We start from the raw sequence: 17,679 nt of genomic DNA on the forward strand, positions 1-17,679 counted from the left end.
TTTTGCACGTAGAGATACGAGCTTCAAAACATTATTTCAGCTAAGCAGCTGGACATGTCTCCAGAAAGAAGCTTCAAAATTAATCGGCGTGTCAGTCAAGTCTTACTTGGCGAAAAACTGCGCACTATATTTATGACGTAGTACACGACGAACGGATCGTTTTTTTGTCACCACGCACGCACGCACAGAGAGCAAGACCAGTCGTCGCGTGGTTTCTGTTTTCAGGCCGGCGAGTCCTTAATTTATTCACATCAGTAACGGCAATAAAAAGACACATCTTTGCCAATGGTGGTAGGATTACTTTTGTCCCTCTTCGCATCTATGTCGTCCGCCGTGCGAGCCTTCCGTGAGCGGACGTTCATCATTGTGAAGCCGGACGGCGTGCAGAGAGGGCTGATCGGCAAAGTAGTCAGCCGATTTGAGAAGAATGGCTTCAAATTAGTGGCTATGAAGTTCCTTCAGGTTAGTATGCTGGCTGGGGCTTTTTTGTTTGTTTGTTTGTTTGTTTGTTTGTTTGTTCCTTTTGCACTGCAGTGAAACGCTTTTCTTGCTTGTGTATTAGCTCTATGGTGTGTTAACATCGGGAGCTGCGCGGCCTGCGCATTCTTGCATGGCATGCTACCGTCAATGGAGGTTATGCTACTAATTGGGTGTCGCCAAATTTTTCTTTTTCGGATGCACGAATGTTTCTTTTTTTCCGACCTGGCGCGTATTCCCCGGTTGGTGTTTTGCTCGTTATGATTTCGTGATCATCCTCCATGTAACAATCGCTTTAAACATAAACTATTGTTTTTTGCGTTTTTACTTACACAGGCGAACAAAGGAACATTGGAAAAACACTATGAGGAACTATCTAAACGACCGTTCTTCCCTGCTCTCATAAAGTACATGCAGATGGGTCCCATTGTTATCATGGTAAGAGCTCATCGTATTTGTCCATGTTTATTTGCTCGTCACATCTATGAATTTATGCATTGACCTGTCATCCTTTTTATTTGGTATTAAATTACAACACGCAAATTGTAGTCTTTGTCGGAAATATACGGCCCAAGGTATTTGCTTCTAAGTCCCGTAACGGGATTCATTACACATCTGCATTGTTCAAAATCTGGTAGGCGATAAATTTAGTCGTCACTCTTCTCTATGCTTACCTATATATTCCAGTATTGCTTCCAGCAGCCTAGTTACAGTGCTGACAAGCAAACCTCTTGGACTGTATATTTTTGACAAAGACTGTACATGAATGAAAAATTGGAAATGTGTCTTTGTGCTAGCACCTTTAATGTTTTATTTTGGTCTGTTGCACATTGGTATGTGCAGTCACTTTATATAGTTAGAGCACAGAGAGGACCAGGCCCATTCAAATTGTATTATAGTTTGTATCGCGTGATTTTTTCACTTAATGTAAGCGAGACCAAAGCCTCAGTTTGAATTTAGGGAGTTCATATGAGAGAGATCTATACTGCTCTTTGTCTCAAACTTAGATAGTATGCCTATGTCATAAAACTGCTATAAAATACAATATATTATATTATATATTATATCTATATTATATTTATATTATATTTAATTAATAAATTATATTTCCAGGAACTTGAATCACTGAGTTCAAGTCATCACTTGTGCTTTGACTTCTGCAACACACTTGGCTTCAGCCAAACACAGTTCTGCTTCTCCTTACAAGTGAACTCTGCAGTCGTAACTAATTAAATTCCAAAGCAGCAGACAAAGCACTGCTGTATATGAATGATCATAGCTGCATATGTGGTAATTATACCATTTTATTTATGCATTAAAAATAGGAATAAGATCCTATTGAAGAAACAGCCTCATGCCTGTAAAGTGTGTGAACAGTAGCCAATATGGTAATATAAGTTTGAAGTAGAGGACAGGCAGGAAGACAAAAAATAAAGGTAGAAAGTAAGAGGCAGTAGTGTTGAAGCAAGAAATGAAGTCTATCTGCATATTGTATCTAGAAACATGCATGCAAACAGATGCACACAAATATTAAAAATGGGCCACCATGGTGACTCAATGGCTCTGGAATATGGCTATTGGTCCCAACGTCGCAGGATCAAATCCCAGCTGTGCTGGCTGTATTTTGATGGAGGCAAATTGCAAAGCGACCTATGGACTGTTCAGTGTTGACTCATGTTACAGAACTGCAGGTGGTCTAATGGAGATTTCCACTGGTCGCTCCAGGGCATGTTTTCTAGCTTCGGGATGACGATTTCGAATTCCGCTGGTTGACCGAGGTAGGTTGCGCATATTTCACCGGTCATTTGGAGCAAGTCAGGGCACTCTGTCAGCCAGAGTCTGATCTCGCCTAAAGTTCTAGTTAGTGATGTTGTTACTTCCGGAAGCTGCAGGAGTTTTTGGCTGTTTTTAGTGGTTTCAGAGATGTCTGCACAAAACACTGGGCATCACCGTTTTTTTTTTTTCTTTGCGAATATATTGAAATGCGTCTATCGAAAATGTCTACAGCATTAAAACTGTGTGAAAAAAAAGTATTTATCAACTGCAACAATTTTGGTGCTTGGATACGACTTCAACTTCCGTAACTGGCTCAGCATTGCTTCCGCCATGCACTATGCATCTCCTGCTGTTCCACCAAGGCGGATTCACTCTGTAGCGGTTAAGATCGCTCTATTCTGGATAAGGCGTCCAGCTACAATTGACCAGTGGAAATTGCCATAAATTTATTCGGAGCCATCCACCACGGCATCCCTTATAGCCAATGTGCCACTTCGAGACTTCAAACCTTCCAATTCCAGTTCACAATCCACAAGTAAAGAACCATCCCAGACGGCCATAGACGTCCGACGGTCGACCGACGGACGTCCGTTTTCGGACCTTCGGACATCCGACGGAAGTCCGGTTATGTTCGATATACGTACAGCGGACGTCCGTCGGACTATCGTTCGTGGATCCGGATCGCGTCCCACGGACGTCCGACGGGCAGCCGGAGGCGGACATTCGGACGTTTCCCGGAACATGCTTGCAGGGCCCGCTATTCGTGTAAAAACTTGCCAATAACATTCGTGTAAAGCTCAGCAAGCATGTGCCATGGAAATTTCAGTCACATACTAGTGCACAATGCCTTTGTCGTGAGAGTAAAGCAGACAATAGAATATGCAACAGGTTCAAGTTTCCTGTTGTCTGCTTTACTTTCACACACAAAGCACTGAACAGTAGTGTGCAATTATAACTTCCATCAAAGAGGCACATATGCTAGCTGAGCTTTACACAAATGCACCATTCCTGAAAACATGCTAAGTGCATAGGCATACCAGCATGCGAGGTTGTAAAAAAAGCATTTTTTTTGCCTTTATTGCAAAAACTGCGTGCATAAATAGTCTACACTAAAAAATTATCGATGTTAAAGAATGGCATGGTAAAATGCAGGCCAACTGGAGTATTAAGAATCTACTTGAATAATTTTTTTTTAATTATCCTTGGCCGTGACAGCTCTTCCCTTGGGGAGGTGGTGGAGGAAAAGGTATTTATTGAAACCTAATATTTCGGAATTAGCGAGGAGATGATAGAGTTCTCTGTGGGCGGCCTCCGCAGGCCGGGATTCCAGGAGCAGTTACTATCCTGTGCATTTGCTCGATCAGCTGTTGCTGGTCTTTCAGGCCTAAGATGGAAAGAGCAGGTTGGGCTCCTCCTGTAATAGAAGGGAAAATAAAATTCACGTTATCTGTGCTGAACTTTGATTACACATCTCCAAGGGCAACTGCCAGTTTCTCTCAATTGCTTTTTCCAGATGGCACTGTACGCATGCATCTCCATTCAGAACTGTCACGTACTATATAGAAAGGTCATATAACTGCAGCAAAACCCATGCAGAATAACAAAAGACACAAACGTAGTTTGACCAGAACCTGGCATTCAGTATTTTAATGTTTTTATGTTGACTCTTTGAACATGCCACGCTGACCAAACATGGCATGTTATGCTTGCTGCTATGCGCCCTCAGCAATGCCCAAGTCATGGAGTGCACATGCAGAGAAACTAAGCATAAAGGATGCTGTATATGAACATAAAGCACAGCCAGAGCATTGCAGTATTACACAGGTACGCATTGGCGGCAGAAACCTGCATTTTGAGCGGTTTAACAGGCAGATTTCTAAAGTCATTGTTCCTGCTCTAAAAAGAAGTGATCAATAATAACATCATTTAAAATTGTTACCTTTTTGTTCTGTAAACTGCACATTTCGCTGGTTTCCATGTACCCTCTACTGAAGACATTCCCTGGGCGTGTTGGGGGTATATCGACATCAACATCTAGGCTACAAGCGTCTAGAAAGAGTCTCCTTAGAGCAGCTGCGACGAAGTAACTTATCTGATAACATGCGAGCTGCTGCAGCAGAATAAAGATAGACATTTGACATGTGGCTAAAGCCCAATGTGGAAACATAGCCCGCCGCAGTGATTGCGCAGTGTTCATGCTTCTACAAGAGTTAAAAGTAAAGTTATTTGTTTATCCACAGCGCTATATGTGACATTACAATAGCAAGGCTTATAGTTACACAAAACACAAAAAGCTGACAACCACAAGCTCCTGATGTATTACCGGCAACATGCAGCATGGATGTTAGTTACTGAAATATGGTTGCATAATTCTGGCAACCAGCTGTGCATGTATGTCATGGATTTCTCAACTACGCACAACAAATTACAAAAAAAATAATGGTATTTATAAATGCAACCAGCTGTTCACAAGAAACACTGTAGCTTTTTTATGGGGAAGGTAGTGGGCGCCAAAGAAACTGCCCCTGTAAAGGCACCTAATTTGCCCCTATGTAATATCGGGGACAAGTGTGTGGACTACACAAACTGCAATCAAAGCACATAACTTTCACATCGACCAGGAAACTCGGACCATACTTGTAGATGTGAAAGTTGAACGTTAGTTCTTTCATGTGTGCAAGAGAAATAAGGTCACAATTTGTTTACATCGTGATTCTAGTCCAAAATCTACAGACATACTGTCCAGACTTTCGCCCCCGCAGTATAAGCCACCACTTGGGTAAGAGATTAGTAAAAGAAGTGTATAAAAGACATTAGTGCTGTTGGACAGCCATAGCTATAAAAATGGTATTGACATTGGAGTACTACCTTAAGGCGGGGCCTAGGGCATTACAAAAGCAAGAGTTAGTGTCCGCTGGTCCTCATTTGAACGAACAAAAAGAGGGGGGGGGGGGGAAGAAATCTACCTCAATTACATGTTTTGAGTGACACCAAGCCGCAGTTAGTATTAAAGATATCACACAGTTTTGTGGAAGATTTGGGAGCGCTTTGCAGCTTTCTTACAGGATTGGACAAAAGAGCTCACCATCTTCAGAAAGGCACGTTATATAGAAATGAAAATAGTGGATTTACTGCATCTGGCCACAACAACTTGCACACGGAGAGGAAGATGAACTGAAAATTTTATACATGAATGTACGTATTTACAACAGGTGAAACAATGACCATGATCTATGCCGAAGAGTAAAGAGATCAAAATCTAGCTCAGAACGAGTTCTCCAGGCCGCGGGGCCGTTTCATTAACTTCGGGACTCCGCCCACATTTCTTTTCCCCGATGACAACGAACTCACACATGACTGGCTAACAAACATTTTGGCGTGTCTTTCCACTTTCATAAGTTCTTCACCCTCTCCCTAATACAAGCAATGCAAAAGGGACAACAAATTCGTTTCACAACAAACGGAATTTAGAGAATGGACCTCGAAATGATTGGCTCACTAGGTCACATGCCAAACTCTCTCCCCTAGGAAAAAAAAAAAAGAAAAAAAATTAGAACCCATCCAAACGGTGTCCCACGTGCGCAACCATTGCCCAAAGCTTGCATCCTTGGCGGCTCCTTTTACAGGGCAATTATTGCAAGTATTGGCGTCCGAGTCAGCACCATTGCGGACCACATCAGAAGAGTCAACCCACATCCTCCCGCTCCGCATCATACCGTCACTGTTACACACTTGCCCTTTTTCAACGCCGCTATCTCCCACCATTGTTGACATCCAGGGTTGGAATCCTCAACGAGACCCCACTCAGCGCGCCTGCACTGAATAATTGTCACTTTTATGGGCTCCCCAACAAGGAAGAGGGCCTTACACCCTTCAACCTGACAGTGTTTTTTCTTTGAACGATAAGCAGTTCTTCCAAAAGAGGTGCTCGTTTCAAAGCTGTGCTGCCTCCGGGTGATGGGTCCAGTCAGCGTACTAAGGACCCCTTAGTTGTATACTGTTCATAAAGCTCCTTAAATAAAAATGAGCCCCCTACATGACACAGCAACGAGAACAAACTGCCTGTCCCCGCGTCTTCGAGTGCGACAGCAAAGTCCTCGGAAGAGGGGACTTCTTTCCCTCTCTGCCTACGTTTCCGTTAAGCACTGTAGCTGCTGTAGCTGCCTCTCTGTGCGCGTCTCTCCGCCTCCTGTCCGAGGGCAAGTGGGAGACGGCCGCAGCTGGGCATTGAACAGGTGACCCAAAAAGAGCAGACTAATAATGGTGCCTAGCATACCCACCGATCCCTTACAGAAATCATTAAAGAAATGAAAGCAACACATCAGATAACGCTACAATGTTTCTAAGTGCAAAGTCGACAACTCCAAGTCATATAAATATATGTACATCTCCGCACATTAAATAGACAGAAACAGTGCAGAGTAAACTAATAATTCAGTGTCTAGCAACACTATTAAAAGGGGATAAAGGCCATGGGGGGCTACGATTATTAGTACCGTTTTGCCTTTAAACTACAATAACATACTTGTTGCAAGCTTAAAATCAAAGATTCACACCTGTCCCACCCACAGCAATGGAACACACATCTGACTCAAGTCTGCAGAGAAAGAGCAAGCTAGACTATTGCAGACGCACCCTTGGTTATTTTTCTGGCATTTCTGAGGGTGAAGAATCTGACTTGTCAGTAGCATGTATATGAATAAGAATCCTATGACAGTAAATGCATCAGATTTTCTGGAGTGGTTTTTCTTTGCTGACCGCATATGAGGTGAGCTATAATTTATCCAACTTGGCCTAGGTTTATTCTATGAATAACAAAGCTATAGCAGGTACACAGTCGTCCACTCAGGCTGAACATGCGAGTGCGTGGCATGCACTTTTTGAGATGCCACTGCATCCATCGCAGCTGCACACCGTAGCGAAGAGGCAGACAGCGTGAAGTACCAGCCTCTAGTCCCTCTACCACTACTGGGGTCCCAAACTAGGGACCCCTTGTTTTTGTCAGGACAGGCCCCCTCAGGGTCAGCTAGTGAGTAACCTCCTGTATTTGTATCTGATGGCAATGTTTTCCACCACCACCCACAATACGCAGCAGCGCATCATAGCAGATGTGAAGCAACAGCTCCTGGTCCTTCTATGCATAAGCCACTTTGCCTTGATGCATGCCTGCGCACCATAGTAAAGAGGCAGACGACATGACGCAGCAGCTCATGGTACCTTTCAAATGAGCCCCCCATTGTACTTCGATACGCACCATAGCAAATATACACACTACGCCACACAGCTGCTCCTGGTCCCTCTATGCATAAGCCATTTTGCCTCAATACGCACCTGCGTACCTGAGCGAAGAGGCAGACGTGAAGCTGCAGCTCCTGGGCCCTCCATGCACAAGCCACTTAGCATCAATGCACGGCTGTGCACTGTAGTAAAGAGGCGAAGGACGTTAAGCAGCAGCTCCTGGTCCCTCTACACATCAGCCATTTTGCCTCGATGCGCATCTGCACACCGTAACAAACAGCCAGATGTGACAAAGAAGCTCCTGGTTTCTCTACACATAAACCACTTTGCCTCAATGCACGTCTGCACACCGGAGTAAAGAGGCAGATGACGTGAAGCTGGAGCGGCTGGTCCCTCTACGCACAAGCCACTTAGCCTTGATGCATGGCTGTGACGGATGCATTGCTATTTTGCAAACTGCATGCCACACATTCCCATTCAAGCTAAGAGTGGACGGCTGTGTCCAATGACAAAAAGTAACATGGTGGACAATGTAAAAAGAATTTGCTGCATAAAGTTTGTTGAAACCAGTTCTACATCCTACATGTAAACAAGCTAAAACCTTAATGTCGAAGGGATGTCCTGTGTGTTTAAAATCATCACGCTCAAACAACTTCAACACTGACAATCATGATTCAATATTAATAATATAGATAATGATACAATACTCACTTTTAGCCATACCAAAGAAATGAGAATGCAAAGGGATGTTGCTGTTTTTCCCCCGTGGATGACAGTTTTCCATGTTCAAAGTGCTGCTTCCTGTTGGCCTACGAAATCGGCTACAGCAAATGGCATCTGAAAAATTTTTGGAAGCCTCATGCTAGTCTTCAACGAGAAAAGCATTGCCATACAGAAGCAGAACACAAATACTTTTACAGCACACTAAAAGCACCAACTGCGGTGCTGTTTTTAGGATGACTAGGTAGAGGTTTTGCTGTAGCAAGCCAAATGTTAGCCTTCAATAAGGAAAGCATTCCCATACAGAAACAGAACACAAAAACTTTTACAACACATTAAAAGCATCAATTGCACAAATGCTTGTAAGATGACCAGGTACAGGTTTCTGCTATAGCCCACATCATGTGACCAGCGGTTATCAGAAGCCTTGTATGTGAGCATGATGCCCTAGATTCAATTTATGGCTATCACTGTATTAACAAGCATGGGTTTAAAGCTACTTTAATATGATAATCTAAGAACATGGTAAGAACTTTCAGTGCGAGACATAAGCTCAGTATCATGCACTATAAGGTGCTGCATGGCTCTAGTGTAGCTTTGGCATTATCTCGCTGTCAATAATGCAGCGAAGTTCTGAGGAGCCTTTGAATATCTGTAAGGACAAAGCAACAACAATTTTGTTTTCATCTCACTTTTGCTGAACTCCTGGGTTTTTTTTTTTTTGAGCCCGCGGCTTGCATGGCCTCCCAGTATGCCTGTTTTGCATAAAAGAAGGCGTTGCAGGCACCAGAGCTCACAGCCCAACTGTATCGCGGCGGCGGTATGTTAAATTCGTGCCAGAACAGCGCAGAACAACGGGTCAAGAAAAAGACAAGTGCTGACTTTTTTTTTTCTCTCATCTCCTTGTCCGGTTGTTCTGCGCGGTTCGGTCCCACATGCATAACCAACATGCGCAAGGTGCTGTCCTGGTTTGTCAAAGCTGAAAGAGAGTACTAAACCTTTAGTTATTTAGTCGCTGCAGCCGTTCCTTCTAGAAACTGTAGTTGCCGTAAAGCTCGAGAGAGAAAGATCAGCGGCTGTCCCTTAAAAAAAAAAAAAAAAAAAAAAACTCGCGAAGTTTTCACAAGTATAGGCATGTCGCACGATAGGCTCGAGGAGTGCAAAAGTTTTCTCGTATAGTTTTTACAACTCAGCACGTTGCGCATGGTTAACAAATTAACTCCTTTAAAGCTCGGGCAGGCACTCCTTTATCAGAGACAGAGAAGTTGCGCGGCTTACTGGCGCAGCGTCCAGTAATGCCGAAAAGATGGCCCTCAGACTTGAGGCTGCACATTAGTTAGTCGGCGCGGAGCCATCCTGTCAGTCTGGCCTAAAACACTCGACCGTTCGGCTGCTGTACAGAGCTGTTTCCTTACCCAAAAGCTCACCACTATCGGTGCATCGAAAAGTTCCACCAAGCCACAGCAAAAACAATGCTAGCAGTGCATTACAGCCGTAGGTATTTGTAACTGCGCAGAAAATGCAGAACACGGAAACGTGAAGCCATCTTCCATGACTAAACTTCAACTTGTCAGGTGGATTGGATTGGCTCATTTCAGATTTTTTGGAGGATAGGTTCGGTTTCGTTCTTTTTGAGCTTGCTGCTTGCTGCGTCTATTCAGCCACTGATTAAAATTTCACCGAAGCATCATGATAGAAACATGTTTAATGGTCATTTAACTTTTAATCAAAAATTTTTGATGGAAGAATTCAACGATGAAACATGCGGAAAATAAAAAAAAAACTGTTTAATGGACGTTTAACGCTTTCTATCCCATCGATTCGCTCTGGCATCATATAATGCAGACTTGACGGCATTACTGATTTATACGCAGTTCAGACGAGCACGACGACTACAAACTATATCATAGCTGTGTAAAAGCAAATCCAGTGGCGGACGTACGGCGGCTGTCCGCTGGACGAACGGATTCGACCATCCGCTTTCGTACGTACGCCGGAATTCCGGCGGACGTCCGAAATCGGCCGCCGAGTTGCGGCCGAGTTCGGTTGTCCGTCGGACGTCAGTGGCCGTCTGGGATCCAGCTACACACATGTATGTGTTCTGTCAGCTTTTGTATGTGTGTGGCATTAGTAGGCAGCAACCAGGGAACCACTTGTTTCAAAGAGAAGTGATGATCTTTTTTGATCTCATTTTACTTGCTTGTTGCATTGCCATCTGTGTATTGCCTCGGCATCAGTAGGAATGATTTGTGGGCTAACGCTGATCTCTGCTGGTAGTTGTGGAGGTTTGGTTATATGTGGGCACTACATTTTTAGACTTTATATTTATGTATGCATAAGTGCCGGCAAATATGGCTTTTGGTACCCACTCTTTTGTGCTGAAAGCCAAGCTCAGGTTTGACTTTGTTACTCCTTTGCAGGTGTGGGAAGGCAAAGACATTGTTAAAAGAGCACGGGACATCATAGGTGCCACAGACCCTCTGAATTCAAGCCCTGGAACCATAAGGGGAGATTATGGAATTGCCACAGGCAGGTATGTTGTGGGTCAGTCTTTCGAAAAGAGTTTAAATCTTTGGTTCGCTTGTTGTTGCAGTGCATTCACTTGTGTCTTTCTAATGAATGAAAGGGAATGGGGTTTTCTACTTTAAGCGCAGATTGTTTTTAACAATTTTTACTGCGATGTGACTAAAAGAGGGCAAGGAAAGTAAAAGAGTAGCGAATTGTACATGCATGTGGATTTTGCACATTCGTGGCATGCGAAATTATGACGCTATTGCTTCATCATAAGTTTCTGGTGACCAGTCTGTGGAATTTTATTGTCATGCTCAGAGCTTGCACAAAATTCAGAATAACAGCTTTTGCTAGGAAGACGATTCATAAATTGAACCTCTGGATGAAAAGTCCTTTCTAGATAGCCAATACAGATGTCATTCGATGTTGTCTCCTTGAACAGGCATTGATGCCTGCAAGCATACCGTAAAAGTCTAGAAAAGTCTAGGGCAGCATTATAAGAGTCTTAACCCTTTTACAACAGCCCCACCACGGTGGCGCAGTGGTTATGGCACTCGACTGCTGTGCTCAGGGATGTAGGATTGAATCTTGGCTGCAGCGGCTACTTTTCGATGAGAGTGACAAGCAAGGTGCCCAGGTGCTATATGATCGAACCCCAGGTGGTCAAAATTTCCAGAGCCCTCCACTGTGGCATCTCTAATAGCCTAAGTCGGTTTGGTATGTTAAACCCCATAAACCAAAACCAATAACTTTTCCCCCATAAGCCTAAATCAATAACTTTTACAACATAATCTTTGCCAAGAATGCATGTGTATCAGATGATATTGCAATACTATTTGTTTTTCTTCCTCTGTCATAACTGTTTTGTTTCAGTCTGGTTTTCATCTCTTCTTTCATGGGCACTTCCTGTTGCTTTCGTTTTCCATCTGTTTTAAATATTCAAATAACATGTTCTGTGGGTACATGTATCACTCCATATTTTTTGTAAGCAATGGGCAGAGTGCAGGTTGGATGTAGCATCAGCAAAATTATACTCAGATGGCATTTGTCTACTTGCGAAACTCTGGAATGAAACACTATGAGCTTTCGGTGCTTTTTACAGTGACACATTTATTTGACAGCTGGGCAAGCTTTGAAGAGATACAGGCTCAGAGGAGGTTTGATTCTTTGATCTACCCATGGGAGGCCGGTTGAACAGGACATTGTTTGCGTAAACAGAAAATACTGTGTCCTGTCTGTTATCGATATTACCAAAGATTTTCTCCTAATATGAAGATCTGAAGTGTGTGGATTTTGAGATGTCATGCTTCATGTTTTGAGTGGAATGACTGGAGCCCAGCTGAGAAGCTATTTGTCAGTTAAAGGAATTGGGATTCCAATATGTTTTAGCTGAATGAGCTCCTGATGTGGATGGATGACGAATGAAAAAGAGTGATTTTGGTAGTGATATCAAAGTTCTAGTTGTGTGGGAATGATTGTCCCAAATGCACTTTGTATGAATCTCACTGCCAACTTTTCTCATCAGACCATAGAGGCGAGAATGACATGGGGTTGATTGCCTGCCGTAAACTTAATCTCCTTTGCCGAATTCAGAGTACAGTAGAAGCCCACTATAGTAAACTCGGATATAGAAAAACTTGGATATAGTAATGTGAAACTGAAGTTCCATTTCATTCATAGACGACTTTCATAGACGATTGTACATTTTCCTCTCTTTATAGTAAAGACATTTTTGGTAAAAATCGGTTATAGTAAAGTGCGTCTGGCCACAGCGACGACTTTCTGCAAAATGGCATCGCCGCATGCATACTACCTAGGAACGCGAAGCAAGAAACAAAAAAAAAAGTGTTTCTTTAAATGGCTTTACCACTGGCCTAGTAGCACTCAGGGAAAGCCAACTTTACGTAGACCTTGGAGCCGTGAGGGAAAGCATACAGCGTGTATGAAAAAACAAAGGTAAAGTTGTCTACAAACATGGAAAGAAAGTGGCGTGGTCTGTTCAGAAGGTAAAAGAGTAAAAGTCCAGCGAGAAATGGAGAAGGGAAGAGACAGCCAAACATTTGCAGCACTGTGCAGCACACAGCACGAGGCAGCAGTGGAAAGAACTGGATTTAGGCGTGGCGTGTGTGGTTTTGCAGGGCCTGACTGCTGCATGCATTTCTCATCTATTGCCTTTCAAAAGACAAAAACAGCGAAAGATGACGTTGTGTTCATGCAATGCTTTGGTTTTTACATGAAATCAAACTCAGTCGTACTCGTAGCCACGTTCGCCCTCATGCTGTGAGGTTCCACAAGATGTAAACAAAAAAATTGTAAAAGTGAAAAAATGGCTCGAAGAGACGATAAGAGAGAGATGGAAGGCATTTTAGAGTGTCTTTTTTTTTGTTTTATTAAACAATAAGATGTGCTCTGTAAGTTGGCATTTAATTGCCAGACAGCATCTTCAGGACCATGTCATCACTAACAACTGATATAGTAAAGACCCTGATAGAGTAAAGATTTTCACTGGTCCCGGGGACTTTACTATAAAGGGATATTACTTATAATGAGTTAAGAGATTTATCAGGGAATTGTTGAAAAGGTTATGCTTGCACGGACAAGCAAGAACCTTGGCTTTAGATATGAGCTTAAACGGAACGATGACATGATGCATTTTTTCATGTGAGGAATTTGCGGGAGAGTATGAGGGCTGATCTTATTGTGTGGAAAAGCCGGTCTTCTGAAGTTATTTGAATTGAAGATCTTTATGTTTATGCCCATGGTTCTTGGAGCAGAAAAAGCTAGCAATGCTGAGGAGAGATTTGCTCAGACACTGGAATAATGGGGAAACGTAGGCCAGCTGTTCAGTGATAGCTGTCTGGACTCCATACCTTATCAGGGTTTAGGAGTCATTGATGGAAAAGTGTTATGTATCTGGTATTGATGGCATTACATAATTGCGAATAGTCAGTTTGGAAAATGGTGCCTCATGTTCTGATAAAAACGCGTATTACTGCCAATGCCTCCACAGAGTGCAAAGAACAGTTCTCGCATAAATTTGCTGCGGGAGCAAATTGTGTCTTAAAATGGGGATAAATACTCTTTGCTACTGTGTGAGAATTTATGGTTGTCCCACTGAACTCATGTGCTAGGTTTAGTGCTTTAAAGAATTGAAAACTGGAAATGTTGTATATCTGTTTGTTCACTGTCATTGTTTAATGGACTCTTTGCACTTGGCACTACCAAGTGCTCCATGTGCGGGAGTGGTAGTAACAGGTTCTCAAAGCAGGCCAGCAAGCCATATGGTGACAGCCATTTTGGAAAGGTTTGCATTGTCGGATCTTTGGGCAATTTTTTCTGTCAGAGCATCTATCTTACCTATGGGGAAAAATTGTGACTCAATGTCAGCACAAAGTTGTAATTGTAATGGAGTAGTGTTCTAGACAAAACAAAGCCTTAGTACTAGCTCAGAAGAATATCATTCTCTGATATGCTGATTGTAATTTGCATATTCTGCTCAAGAGGTGCAGCTTTGACCAGTTGCTGATTGCATCACTAGAAGTGCTTGTACAATTTCATGTTTTTTTTCCTGAAATTTGATGCCAGCAGTGGGATAAACTTATTCTTGATTCTATATTTTCTGTTTATTGTAGAAACATTGTCCACGGCAGTGACTCTCTGGAAAGCTCGAAGAGGGAAATCAAGCTGTGGTTCTGTGATGCTGAAGTTATTTCCTGGGATCAGCAATTAGATGACTGGCTGAACAAAGAGAACTGAGGCATAATTGTCAGTAAGGTTTGTCAGATTTTTTTCTGTATGCAGGGATGGAAGTGCTGCTCCATTTGTTCCATTCTGCTCCAAACTGCTTTCCCTGCTCCATCCTGCTCCAAAATGCAATATTGCTCCAAAACTGCTCCAAATCTCAATGTTTTGCCATCAAATTCAGCAAAACCTAGTTTTATTGCTCAGTGGACCTAGGAAACTTTTCTGTCTGCAATGAACTACATGAGTTGTTCTAATAATTCTACTATGAAAACAAGCATATACTTCACCATCAACCCTCTTTGTTAAGAGCAAATTTGCCGAACCTACATGAGGCAAAAGCACACTTGAAGTATATTATAGGGTGGTACCACGAAGGTGCAGATCGCTATAAATTTTCTCAAGAGTGTCATACATGGCACATCTTTAACATTTTAAACTTCAGATAACCTCAGCTTCGCTAAAGCAAAAGCATGAGGAGCCACTGACAGAAGCTTACAAAGTAACTAATCTGTAGAGGAGAAAAGGCTACCCATGAGTGCTCCTCCTTGCAGGCAGCACTGACCAGTGCTAAGGAATTTATCGACTCAACACAGGATCAAAAAGGATGTGCACAAGATAGCATAAATGCACTGCTCTTTGATGTGAATTCTAAACTAGTGGTAGTGCTTGAGTGCATCAAAGTACTGTGGTAAACTGCATGTTTGAATCTATCAAGTGGCGAAAAGCTTTTAATCAGACTTGATTTTCAGACGTGAAGCATAGAAAAAAGCATTCCATTTGCTAGTGTTGTTCCAAATTGTTGCTCAGGTCAGCTGTGATATTATAAGCATCTGTATATGTTTTGGCTGTTTGACTTGCCTTGTCAGAGATGCGTGCCACAGCCAAACTAAGCATTGAACATAGGAAAAAAAAAACAACGAGGAATTAGAATGGACTTTTTGTATGTCAGGAATAGAAAATTGCAGTCATTATAAGTGTTAAATCCTAAAAACATGCTCTAAAACATAATTAGCATGCTCCAAAACCCTTGTTTTACTGCTCCAAAGCTGGTCCATAACGGCATTAATTGCTTCCTGAGCCGCTCCAAAATTCTCAAGTCTGCTTCCACCCCTGTACTGTATGAAATAATTTTTCACGGATAAGTGTGCTGACCGTTCACAAGAAAAGAGAGCTAGAGACAGACAAGTGACCAAATAGACGAAGCACATACAGCTTTAAGATATCCTCTTTTATACCACACCTGCAGCATGTGATACGTAGTTGTCTCATAGGAAGTGAACAGTGTGTGTGGTGCAGTCTGCCATTTGTCACTTTGAATATTGGGCTTTTGGAAAAATTTCATTTTCAAATTTTGTTTTGACTAAAAAAAATTCTGTAGCCGTAGTGTGCATGTCACAGCTAGCTGGCTGTTTTGCACAAGTTACAATAAGTCAGATGGGAAGACTAACAAATCGTGCTAGCCAGGATGTGCTGAGATAGTGGCACATTTGGATTAAGTAGGGTGTTTGTGCATTTTGGGGCATTGCATTTCTAGTTTACATGCCTTCACATACCACGTTTACGTATCTTTCTGCCAAGTGTTCTGTATGAAAGCACGGTACTGTTCACTTGTTATTGCCCACTTAGTGTCTTTTTGGTTATGCTGAATGGTTTATATTGCTCTCACTCTTTGCCTGCTACGATGTTAACCTAGCCACTACATGGCTGGTGTCGCGTTTGAGTGCACTATAACCATTCATATTCAGTCTGGCTCGTTCCTCCTTAGAAATGAGCAGTGAGCTAGTGCTCACTGTCATGCGGAATATTTATCTTTTGTAAATTTTCTCTTGTGTCATAACAGCTCAATGTTTAGGCACTGCCATTTCCTGCTTACTTACAATTTTTAATACTATGTTATTGTCTTGAAAGAGGTAACAACAGTCAAAGTGCTTTTAAGCCAAGAGAGAGGTTTCAGCATAAAATGGTGCCAAATGCGGTAATTCAATATTTTTATTATTTACAGTTTTGCTTCTATGGTAATAAATATTACTGTGTTGTCATCTGTCTTGTGCATTCTTAGCCTTATGGTGTCGTTGGGTTTGAGGTTGAATATACAGTGGAATCTCGTTGATATACCTGTTTATCTGCTAAAACCATGGACTATAATTATGGATTGCACAGTGCACGCAATCTTCTAGTCAATACTCTCCCAAATGACATGATTTCTTGTCCACTTTATTCAATATTGTCGCAGATTTTTACACAATACATTTGTCGCCTAGCCGCTCATAACAGACGAGTGGGCCAAACGTGGAGGCATGCGGCAAAAACTGCAATGAGGCTTTCACCTGCCATAGTGCTTTCTCTGCAATGCCTCAGTGCAGAACACTGCTTTCACGTGGTTGCGACAAGGAGTGGAGAAGCGCAGCTGTTTTTCCACAGTGCCCAAGTGCATGGGGGCAAAGCTTGTCAGAGCTACAGCTGTGTGAACAAGCAGGCCTGGTCTAGGGAACCTAGCACGGAGCTCAAATACAATGCGGCAGTCAGCTGCCGTGGCAGCTTTCCCGCATTGCACAGGTGCAAGGGGCGAAGCCCTCAAACATGAGGACGAGATGCCGGTTATGTACTCTCATCACATCGAATGACTGGATGCGTTGCGAAGTTTTTTTTATGCTAAGGACAACGTAAATCCAGCCTTAATAGTGTGGGTACTAGAAAGAAGCTGTTCCGGCCTTGTGGCAAGGAACTACTGTAGGTGAAGTTTTCATGAAATTAAATAAATTGTCAATAAATATTTTCCTTTGTACCTCATTGAACAGTACGTTACTCGAAATTAGGATTTTTGAAATAGATATTTTTCCGGATGATAAGTTCTGGCCATTAGCTTCTTTTAGACCAATCTACGAGGTTGTAGTGCATAATCAACATTTTTGGCCTGCATCTTGCTTTCCGCTGCGGAATCAAATCTCGCCCACAGCAGCCGGGTTTCAGTAGTGGCCAAATGTAAGTTGCCTACGTGCTATGCAGTCTTGGTAGATGTTGAGGAACCCCAGGTGGTGAAAACTGGCCCAGAGCCCTCTACTGTGGTGTAATTCCATCTTCCTGCTTACACTTCCTTCTTCATTCTTTCCCTTCCGGCAAGGTTCAGGCATAGACCAAGGGTGAGAAAGCTGCTACGTCTATTGCCTTCCACGTAACCATTGTATTGAAGTTAGCGTGCATAATTGAAAAAAG

At 42.6% G+C, this 17,679-nt stretch overlaps 1 protein-coding gene and 1 long non-coding RNA gene across 2 annotated transcripts; one reads left to right on the forward strand and one right to left on the reverse strand.

Moving 5' to 3' along the window:
- Positions 1-32: 32 nt before the first annotated feature.
- Positions 33-16,505, forward strand: LOC146190599 (nucleoside diphosphate kinase-like). The gene is made up of 4 exons (XM_084600997.1): positions 33-462; positions 814-915; positions 10,632-10,744; positions 14,355-16,505. Exons 1-4 carry the CDS (start codon positions 286-288, stop codon positions 14,476-14,478), a joined length of 516 nt encoding a protein of 171 aa, XP_084457123.1. The 5' UTR covers positions 33-285; the 3' UTR covers positions 14,479-16,505.
- LOC146190600 (uncharacterized) lies at positions 3,685-9,762 on the reverse strand. Its single transcript, XR_014706558.1, has 3 exons — positions 9,627-9,762; positions 8,203-8,328; positions 3,685-7,751 (listed from the first exon to the last, which is right to left on the reverse strand). It is a non-coding gene; the product is annotated as an uncharacterized LOC146190600 (long non-coding RNA).
- Positions 16,506-17,679: the final 1,174 nt, after the last annotated feature.

Source organism: Amblyomma maculatum, chromosome 4 (assembly GCF_055883805.1).
Source record: "Amblyomma maculatum isolate TAMU_Amacu chromosome 4, ASM5588380v1, whole genome shotgun sequence".
Classification (NCBI taxonomy): domain Eukaryota; kingdom Metazoa; phylum Arthropoda; class Arachnida; order Ixodida; family Ixodidae; genus Amblyomma; species Amblyomma maculatum.